General features: G+C 44.6%; 1 protein-coding gene across 1 annotated transcript in view; it reads left to right on the top strand.

The window, feature by feature from the left end:
• Positions 1–400: 400 nt before the first annotated feature.
• Positions 401–11,291, top strand: part of LOC109918958 (von Willebrand factor D and EGF domain-containing protein-like) — a 55,169-nt gene continuing 44,278 nt past the window's right edge. The window contains exons 1-2 of the mRNA XM_048617459.1: positions 401–439; positions 2,650–2,782. Coding sequence (XP_048473416.1) covers positions 401–439; positions 2,650–2,782 — 172 coding nt within the window. The remainder of the gene's footprint in view (positions 440–2,649; positions 2,783–11,291) is intronic.

Below are 11,291 nucleotides of genomic sequence, written 5' to 3'. Positions count from 1 at the left end.
AAGCCAGAAATAACAAGCACAGCAACTGAAATAAACAAGGCACAGAAATTGACCAAAAAACAAGGTATGCTGATAATGCTGATCCAAGTCACACAGGCACACAGGGACAATTCTGCCTAGAGACAGGTCCGTGTAAGATACAAGCCCAGATATTTGAAAACCAGAGAGGCACCAGAGCACATGAGCAACAGTGAAAGGGCAGTTCAACATTCCCTAACAAACAAGGCAACACTAGATACATGGGGCAAACGGTCCTCAGTAAAACAAAGACCAGGGGCACATTCTGGGCCAAAAAAAACCCGAAACCCAGGTCCCAAAGCAGCCACCTCAAAGGGTTCATTGTTAGCAAGCCATCAAAAACCATTAACAACATTTCAAGGTGATAAGACCAATTAACTCGATGTCCCTGATTGATCAAGTCCTGGGAAAATTTGGGAAGGTGAGCAGGGAGGTGCAAGAACCAGGTCCTAGCAGGGCCAGGAAGGAGACCCCACTCTCCAGCCGAGCTAAAGGCTGGTCTGGACATGGCAGAGGGCAGATCAGCTCACCCTAGAAGTAAGAGACAGACAATCAACCTGCTAAGAGAAAGGAATGCACCAAAGAATTTGACAAACCGGCAAAAGTTATGAGTGCCTGGGAAGTGATGAAGAATTTAGGGGAGGCAATAGCCTAGTCATATTATTACTGGACTATTAATCCAGAGACCCAGGTGTTGTTCTGGGTCTGTGGTTCAAATCCTGCCATGGCACATAGTGGAATTTGAATTCAATAAACACCTGGAATTTGTTTTTGTTTATTCATTCCTGGGATGAGGGTGTCACTGAGGCAGTATTTATAAGTCCATCCCTAATTGTTCAGAGTCAACCACATTGCTGTGGGTCTGGAGTCACATGTAGGCCAGACCAGGTAAGGATGGCAGTTTCCTTCCCTAAAGGTCATTAGTGAACCAGATGGGCTTTTCTGACTATTGGTTTATGGTCGTCATTAGATGCTTAATTCCAGATATTTTTATTGAATTCAAATTCCACCATCTGCCACGGTAGGATTCAAACCCAGGTTCCCAGCTCTATATCTGGGTCTCTGGATTAATAGTCCAACAATAATACCATTAGGCTATTGCCTCCCTGAGAGTTAAATGATGACCATGAATTCATTGTCAATCGTTGAAAACCTCATTTGGTTCACTAATGCCCTTTAGGAAAGGAAACTGCCATCCTTACCTGGTCTGGCCTACATGTGACTCCAGGCCCACAGTAATGTAGTTGAGTCTTAACTGCTTTCTGGCCAATTAGGGATGGGCAATAAATGCCGCCTGGTCAGTGAAGCCCTCATCCTGTGAATGAAAAAAAAATTTGGAAAGGATCAGATAGTGAGAAATAGTGTTAAAATTGTAAAGTTTAATTTTTACCTTTGTTAACTTTGAACAAAGTTGCAACCTGTTTCACTGACTGCTGGTTCAGGCTGTGCAGTCCTTTCCCTGATGTACGCAAACATGCCTGGGTAAATTAACTGATCTCTCTCCACAGACGCTGCCGGACCTGCTGAGCTTTTCCAGCAACTTCTGTTTTTGTTTCCGATTTACAGCATCCGCAGTTCTTTCAGGTTTCAAATCACTTGCCTGATTGTTGATAAAAGCCTGTAGCTCTAGTAGAAAGGGGATGTTCGCAGTATTTGATATAGGAATTGGCAAGTGGAACCAATTATATACCTGTTTCAAAAACATTTCAGAGGGCGGTTGAGAGTAAGTCTGGAGTCACAAGTAGGCCAGACCAGGTGAGGACTGCAGATTTCCTTCCCTGAAGGACATTAGTGAGCCAGATTCTTTTTTTTAAGGTCTAAGTGAAAATTTGTAGCTCGGGCTGTGGATGCAGTTGTTCGTTTGGTCACCGAGCCTGTTGTTCTGTGGTGTGCAAATGTTTCATTACCTTTCTAGGCAATATCTTCAGTGCGACCTCTAATTGAAGCATTGGTGTTCTGTTTCCTTCTGGATTTATATGATCCTCCTGTGTGATGGGCTTGTCACTTCCGGCTCTGTTATTTTAGCAGCGGTCTGTATACGGGATCTATTTCCATATGTTTGTTAATGGAGTCCTGTGTTGAGAACCAGGCTTCCAGAAATTTCCTTGCATGTCTGGTGTTCACTTGTCCCAGTATGGTCACTTTGTCCCAGTCGAACTGATGGCCCTCATTATCTCTGTGTATTGAGACAAGTGAATATTGGTCGTGTCTTTTTATTGCCGGCTGGTTTTCATGTTTCCTGGTCGTCAGTTTTCTCCCCATTTGGCCAATGTAATGTTTATTGCATCCGCTGCATGGAATTCTGTATATCACATTGGTCCTGTTTACTGTCGGTATGGGGTCTTTAGTCTTTGATAACATTTGGTGCAGTGTTGCTGTAGGTTTGTGTGCAATCATGATCTTATGCAATGTTAGGAGTCTGGTAGTCATTTCTGATATTTTTTTATATAGGGTAGCATTGCTATTGTCTTCTGTTGTACCTTATCCTCTGACTGTCATTTGTTTTGTAGGCATCTACGGACAAAATTTCTTGTGTAGGTGTTCCTCTTCCATTCTCCAGAGTTCTGGGATGTTGCAATGTGATGCGGCTCATTTAAATAGTGTCTTGATGCAGCTCTGGCTGCTATTTAGGGAAAGGATTTGGTCCATGTGTGCGGCCTTCCTATCTCCGGTCTGGAATTCGCTGTTATAACGGATTCACCGACAACAGATACCCAAGAAGTTTCGTTCGCAGATGCCTTCAAAGCAAATGACAGAGGACAAGGTACAACAGAAGACACGAGCAACGCTACCCTATATAAAAAATATATCAGAAATGACTACCAGACTCCTCAGAACACATAAGGGTATAATTGTACAGAAACCTACAGCAACACTGTGCCAAATGTTATCAAAGACTAAAGACCCCATACCAACAGTAAACAAGACCAACGTGATATACAGAATCCTATGCAGCGAAAGCAATAAACATTACATTGGCCAAATGGGGAGGAAACTGACGACCAGGAAATACAAACACCAGCATGCAGTAAAAAGCCACGACCAATATTCATTTGTCTCAATACACAGAGACAATGAAGGTCATCAGTTCAATTGGGACAAAGTGAACACCAGACATGCAAGGGACTTTCTGGAAGTCTGGCTCTCAACACGGGACTCAGTTAACAAACACATAGAAATAGACCCTGTATACAGAGCACTGCATAAACAACAGAACCGGAAGTGACAAGACCATCACACCAGAGGATCATATAAATCCGGAAGCAAACAGGACACCAACGCTTTGATCAGAAGTCGCACTAATGATGTTGCCTAGAAAGGAAATGAAATGTCTGTATACAACAGAACAACCGGCTCGGCGATGTAACGAACAACTCCAGATGTGTTTTTCCTGACAATCAGTGGATTCTGAATTCCAGATTTTAAAAGAAATTGAATTCAAATGGTTGGATTCTAACCCTGGTCCCCAGGACACTGGCTGAGCTTATGGATTTATAGTCTAGCGATAGAACATAGAACGTAGAACAGTACAGCATAGTACAGGCCCTTCAGCACACAATGTTGTGCTGAACTTTTACCATAATCCTAAGGTCTATCTAACTTCCACTCCTACCTTATACTATCATCCACATGCCTATCTAAAAGTCGCTAAAATGCGCCTAATGAGGCCGACTCCTCTACTGTCTCTGGCAATGCATTCCACGCCCCTACCACTCTCTGAGTAAAGAACCTACCTCTGATGTCTCCCCTATATCTACCTCCACTCACTTTAAAACTATGCCCCCTCGTAATAGCTACCCACGGAAAAAGTCTCTAGCTGTCTACTCTATCTATACCATGATAATGCCAAGAGGCCATCACCTCCACTGTTTTAATGATTCTCTCCAAGTGCCAACCCACCTGTTCTTCCGAGAAGTTTCTTCTTTCATTCCAGAATTCTTTCATTCCTCAATTTGTTCAGCGGCGGGAGTTGGGAGAGAGTGTGAGGGGACTGCTGGGAAGGTAAGCTTTTAGTTTAAAAGACTTACCTTGTGAGTCTGCGGCCTCTATTTGTTCAGCGACGGGAGTCAGGAGAGAGCGCGAGGGAACTGCTGGGATGGTAAAATCATATATTCTGGCAGTGGCTAAACCCAAGACACTACATGTGTAGTGTCTCCCACCCACCCTCCTCCTCTAACCAAAAAAAAAGACTGTGTGTGGAGGGTCAATAAGCACAATGATTTCCTCTGAGTCGGGAGAGAGCACAGGGGGACTGCTGGGAAGGTAAGCGGCGAGTATAATAATTTACCGTTAGTGCTTCGGGGCCTTCATTTTTGGCGGCAGAGAAGGAGGAGACCGGGAGCAAGAAGACCCCTGGGAAATATAGTTTGGGCGGAATCTCACCCTTCCACATCCTCTAACCTAAGAATAAAAGGGTAAGTAATTTATTCTCTAATTTTTACAAATCTTTCGGGGAAGTTTAAATTCAGAGGGGATGGCAGTCAGGCCAGTGCAATGTTCCTCCTGCAGGATGTGGGAGGTAAGACTCTACTGACTTCACCCGTGGGAAGTGCACCCAGCTCCGGCTCCTCAAAGACCGCGTTAGGGAACTGGAGCCGGAGCTGGATGAACACAGGATCATTTGGGAGGCTCAGGTGGTGACAGCAACAAGCTGCAGGGACATAGTTACCCCTAAGGTTATCCCTGAGGTCCCCGAGGACTGGAGAATTGCTAGTGTTGTCTCCTTATTTAAGAAGGGTAGCAAGGATAATCCAGGTAATTATGGACCGGTGAGCCTGTTGTCAGTGGTGGGGAAGCTGCTGGAGAAGATACTGAGGGATAGGATCTATTTACATTTGGAAGAAAATGGGCTTATTAGTGATAGGCAGCATGGTTTTGTGCAGGGAAGGTCATGTCTTACCAATTTGATAGAATTCTTTGAGGAAGTGACAAAGTTGATAAATGAGGGAAAGGCTGTAGATGTCATATACATGGACTTCAGTAAGGCGTTTGATAAGGTTCCCCATGGTAGGCTGATGGAGAAAGTGAAGTCACATGGGGTCCAGGGTGTACTAGCTAGATGGATAGAGAACTGGCTGGGCAACAGGAGACAGCGAGTTGTAGTGGAAGGGAGTTTCTCAAAATGGAGAACTGTGAACAGTGGTGTTCCACAGGGATCCATGTTGGGACCACTATTGTTTGTGATATACATAAATGATCTGGAAGAAGGTATAGATGGTCTGATTAGCAAGTTTGCAGATGACACTAAGATTGGTGGAGTAGCAGACAGTGAAGGGGACTGTCGGAAAATGCAGCAGAATATAGATAGATTAGAGAGTTGGGTGGAGAAATGGCACATGGAGTTCAATCCAGGCAAATGCGAGGTGATTCATTTTGGAAGATCCAATTCAAGAGCGAACTATACGGTAAATGGAAAAGCCCTGGGGAAAATTGATGCACAGAGAGATCTGGGTGTTCAGGTCCATGGATGTTGCCTGGTAAGGAGGGTGCTAGCTATGAAGAGAAGTTGAGTAGATTAGGATTATTTACATTAGAAAGACAGAGGTTGGGGGGGACCTGATTGAGTTCTACAAAATCATGAGAGGTATAGACAGGGTGGATAGCTTTTTCCCAGAGTGGGGGACTCAATTACTAGGGGTCACGATTTCAAAGTGAGAGGGGAAAAGTTTAAGGGAGATGTGCATGGAAAGTTCTTTACGCAGAGGGTAGTGGGTGCCTGGAAGGCATTGCCAGCGGAGGTGGTAGAGGTGGGTAAGATAGCGTCATTTAAGATATATCTAGACAGATACATGAATGGGCAGGGAGCAGAGGGATACAGATCCTTGGAAAATAGGTGACAGGTTTAGTTAGAGGATCTGGATCGGTGCAGGCTTGGAGGGCCGAAAGGTCTGTTCCTGTGTTGTAATTTTCTTTGTTCATTGTTCTTTGTTCAATCTGCCACATTTCCCCCCATCCCATGCCTCCTTACTTTCTGCATGCCCCTACCATAGGGAACCTTATCAAACGCCTTACTTCAATCCATGTATACCACATCCACTGCTTTACCTTCATCCACGTGTTTGGTCACCTCTTCAAAGTATTCAATAAGGTTTGTGAGGCATGATCTACCCCTCACAAATCAGTGCTGACTATCACAAATCAAACTGTGCCTGTCCGAGTGATCATAAATCCTATCTCTGAGAACCCTTTCCAATAATTTGCCCACCACTGAAGTAAAACTAACTGGCCTGTAATTTCCAGGGTTATCCCTGTTCCCTTTTTTGAACAAGGGAATGACGTTTGCCACTCTCCAATCTTCCGGCACTATACCCGTGGACAGTGAGGACGAAAAGATCATCACCAAAGGCCCTGCAATCTCTTCCCTCGCTTCCCATAGAATCCTTGGATAAATCCCATCGGGTCTGGGGGACTTACCTATCTTCAAGTTCCTCAAAATTCCTAGGACATCTTCCTTACTAACATTCACCTCCTCTAGCCTACCAGCCTGTTTCACACTGTCCTCCCCTCCAACTAGGTCCCTCTCAGTTGTGAATACCGAAGAAAAGTATTCATTAAGGACCTCTCCTATCTCTTTAGGCTCCATGCACAAATTCCCTTCACAATCTTTGATAGGCCCTACCCTTTCTCTGGTCATTCTCTTATTCCTCACGTATGTGTTAAAAGCCTTGGGGTTTTCCTTGATTCTATCTGCCAAGGTTTTCTCATGCCCCCTTATAGCTCTCCTAGGCCTTTCTTCAGTTCCTTCCTGGATAACTTGTATCCCTCTAGAGCCTTTTCCGATCCTTGTTTCCTAAACCTTACATAAGCATCCTTCTTCCTCTTAGCTCATCGTTCGACCTCTTTAGAGAACCAAGGCTCCCTCACTCGAACGCATATTGCCTGCCTGCTCGGGACAAACAAATCGATCACACGCAGTGCGCATTCCTTAAACGATCTCCACATTTCTATCGTGCTCTTCCCTGACAGCATCTGTTCCCATTTTATGTTACCCGGTTCTTGCCTAACAGAATTGTAATTACCCTTCCCCCAATTATAAACCTTACCCTGCTGTATGTACCTATCCTTTTCCATGACTATTGTAAAAGTAACAGAGTTATGATTGCTACCTCCAAAATGCTCTCCTACAAACAGGTCTAACACTTGGCCCGGTTCATTGCCAAGCACCAAATCCAAAGTGGCCTCTCCTTATGTTGGTCAATATACATACTGTATCAGGAATCCTTCCTGAAATCACTGGACAAAATCCGCTCCATCTGAACTATTACAACTTAAAAGTTTCCAATGAATATTTGGAAAGTTGAATATACCCATGACTACAACCCTGTGACTTCTGCACCTTTCCAGTATCTGCCTCCCAATCCGCTCCTCCATTTCTCTGCAACTATTATGGGGTCTGTAAAAAACCCCCAACAAAGTGACTGCTCCTTTCTTGTTCCTGGCCTCAACCCAAACTGACTCTGTAGACATATCATTCTCGAACTGCCTTTCAGTAGCTGCTATACTAACCCTGACTAGCAACGCCACTCCCCTGCCTCTTTTACCACCCTCCCTATTTCTTTTAAAGCATCTAAATCCCGGAACTTCCAACAACCATTCCTCTCCCTGAGTTACCCAAGTTTCTGTAATGGCCACAACATTGTAGTTCCAAGTCCTGACCCATGCTCTAAGTTCATCCACCTTATTTCTGATACTTCTAGCATTGAAGTATACACACTTCAAACCATCCCTGTGTCCACAATTACGCTCCATCGACCGCATTTCTTTGTGAACAACCTCACTCCCTGTTGTGTCCATTGGAAGGCTGAATACCTCATACTCTGAATTATAAATTTGGTTCCCCACCCCCTGCCAATCTAGTTTAAACCATCCCGTATAGCTCGAGCAAATCTCCCTCCCAGGATATTTGTGCCCTTCCGGTTCAGGTGCAAACCATCCTTACTGTACAGGTCCCACCTTCCCCAGAATGTGCTCCAATTATCCACATAATCCTCCTCTGCACCCTCTCCAAAGCATCCACATCCTTTTGGTAATGTGGCGACCAGAACTGTATGCAGTATTCCAAATGTGGTTGAACTAAAGTCCTATACAACTGTAACATGACCTGCCAACTCTTGTACTCAATACCCCGTCCGATGAATGAAAGCATGCCATATGCCTTCTTGACCACTCTATCGACCTGCGTTGCCACCTTCAGGGTACAATGGACCTGAACACCCAGATCTCTCAGTGCATCCATTTTCCCCAGGGCTTTTCCATTTACCGTATAGTTTGCTCTTGAATTGGATTGGATTGATTGGATTCAGAATTGGCTGATCCTTAGAAGACAAAGGGTGGTAGTGGACGGAAAATATTCAACATGGTGCTCAGTTACGAGTGGTGTACCACAAGGATCTATTCCGGGTCCACTTTTATTTCTGATTTTTGTAAATGATTTGGATGTAGGAGTAGAAGAGTGGATTAGTAAGTTCGCGGACGATACGAAGGTGGGTCGCGTTGTGGACAGTGCGGAGGACTGTTCTAGGTTACAAAGGGACATTGATAGGATGCAGAGCTGGGCTGAGAAGTGGCAGATGGAGTTTAACCCTGAAAAGTGTGAGGTGATTCATTTTGGAAGGACAAACTTGAAAGCAGAATACAGGATTAACGGAAAGATTCTTGGCAGCGTGGAGGAGCAGAGGGATCTTTGGGTTCATGTCCACAGTTCCCTGAAAGCTGCCACCCAGGTGGATAGAGTTGTTAAGTAGGCGTATGGTGTGTTAGCTTTCATTAATAGGGGGATGAGTTCAAGAGCCGTGAAGTTATGCTCCAGCTATACAAAACCCTGGTTTGGCCACATCTGGAGTATTGTGTTCAGTTCTGGTCGCCTCATTACAGGAAAGATGTGGAAGCGTTGCATAAGGTGCAGAGGAGATTTACCAGGATGTTGTGTGGAATGGAGGGAAGGTCTTACGAGGAAAGGTTGAGAGACCTCGGGCTTTTCTCTTCAGAACTACGAAGGATGAGAGGTGACTTGATGGAGGTGTACAAAATGATCAGAGGTATAGATAGACAGCCAGAGACATTTTCCTAGGGTGAAGGTAGCTATTACGAGGGGGCATAGTTTTAAAGTGAGTGGAGGTAGATATCGGGGAAACGTCAGAGGTAGGTTCTTTACTCAGAGAGTGGTAGGGGCGTGGAATGCATTGCCGGAGACGGTCATGGAGTCGGCCTCAGTAGGGGCATTTAAGTGGCAATTAGATAGGCATATGGATGATAGTATAAGGTAGGGGTGGAGGTCCGATAGACCTGAGGTTTACGGTAAAAGTTCGGCACAACATCGTGGGCCGAAGGGCCTGTACTGATCTATGTTCTGTGTTCTAATTAAGCAAATTGGAAAACTGACGTGTATGTTTGTGATGAATTTACTTTGCACACTGGAATATCCAACCTTTTGCCTTTGCAGGTTGCAAAGTATGCACATCATATTTTGGAGAAGAACAAATCTCTTCAGTTCAAACTGTTTTGAGTGTGTTTCTTCCAATGTCTAGCCACCTCTTTGGCTCACCAGGGACTTATTTCCTATTATTTGTCCATCATTGCTGAATCGTTCTCTAAAATTTAAAGCAGAGTGCACATTCGAAGAGATGGATGATATTCAGAATCATTGTACAAGATGATGTGATTTCTTCAAACAGGATCCCTGATGTGTGATTTTCATCAGTGATGGCCAAGTAGCTTACTCCACAGTTAAACCAGACATTGACTAATGTAAAATGCTGGAGTGGAAGGAGGAATCCCTCGGCTTCTGGTCTTCTGTTTATCTTGTTCTGCACCCTATCATTGTGTCTTCATGCCTGTAGGACATATTTTTAAATTCATTCACACAGAGTCATAGAGTACTATAGCATGGAAACAGGCCCTCCGGCATTCATCCCATTTACGTTCCTCATGATTTTTTTACACAATATGGTCACGCCTCATTTCCCTACATTCCAAGGAATAAAGTCCTATCTTGGCCAACCTCTCCCTATAACTCAGGCCGACTCGTCCTGGCAACATCTTCGTAAATGTTCTTTGCACATTTCCAGTTTAACTATGTCTTTCCTATAACAGGGTGGCCAAAACTGTACACAATACTCCAAGTGCAGCATCGCCAAAGACTTATACAACTGTAACATACTGTCCCAACTCCAATACTCAATGCCTCGAATGATGAAGGTCAGCATGCTAAATGCCTTCTTCACCACCCTGTTCATCTGTGATGTCACTTTCAACGAACCATGTACTTCTATTCCAGATCCCTCCGTTCCACAACATTCCTCAGGACTTTTCCATTTACTGTAGAAGTCCGACCTTGGTTTCACTTTCCAAAGTGCAGCACCTCACACACATCTGTATTAAATTGCATTTGCCAATTCTCAGTGCACTTCCCTATCTGATCAAGATCTGATCATTGTCTGAGTGTACTGATATTAAGAAGAGTTTGTTGCTGCCAGCTGATGTTCGTGTATTCTGATAACTAGTTTCCTCCCTGTCTGTCCGATGTAATGTTTGTGGCAGTCAGTGCGTGGTATTTTGTAAACCACGTTGGCTCTGCATGTTGTGGGAATGGGGTCTTTAATCCTTGTAAGTGTTTGTCGTAGAGTGGCTGTGGGCTTGTGGGCCACCATTATTCCTAGTGGTCTTGGGAGTCTTGTTGCCAGTTCCGATATGGTCTTGATGTGGGACAGTGTGGCCAGTGTGTTAGGTCATATTGTGTCCTCTTGTTGTTGTCTGTTTTGTAGGCATCTGTGGATGAAGTTGCGGGGATATCCATTTATGGCGAGGATTTTGTATAGGTGCTCTTCCTCTTTCCTGTGTAGTCCCAGGGTGTTGCAATGTGTCATGATCCATTTAAATAGTGCCCTAATAATGCAGCTTTGTTTGTGGGCGTTGGGGTGGTTGCAGTGGAAGTTGAGGATTTGATCAGTGTGAGTTGCTTTTCTGTAAACTGAGGTTTGGAACTCCCTGTTGGTCAAACATTCAACCCTGATGTCCAGAAACAGAAGTTGATTGTTGTTTTCTTCTTCCCTTGTGAATTTAATCCCTGCGAATGCACTGTTGATGAGGTGGTGGTCTCTTCAGAGATAGTAGGAACTGCAGATGCTGGAGAATCCGAGACAACAAGGTGCAGGGCTGGATGAACACAGCAGGCCAAGCAGCATCATAGGAGCAGAGAGGCTGACGTTTCGGGCCTAGACCCTTCATCAGAAAAGGGGGAGGGGAAGGGGATTCTGAAATAAATAGGGAGAGAG

This window comes from Rhincodon typus, chromosome 2 (genome assembly GCF_021869965.1).
Source record: "Rhincodon typus isolate 14 chromosome 2, sRhiTyp1.1, whole genome shotgun sequence".
Lineage (NCBI taxonomy): Eukaryota > Metazoa > Chordata > Chondrichthyes > Orectolobiformes > Rhincodontidae > Rhincodon > Rhincodon typus.
The sequence above is the reverse complement of the archived record's forward strand: the minus strand, read 5'-3'. Positions and strand labels throughout refer to the sequence as shown.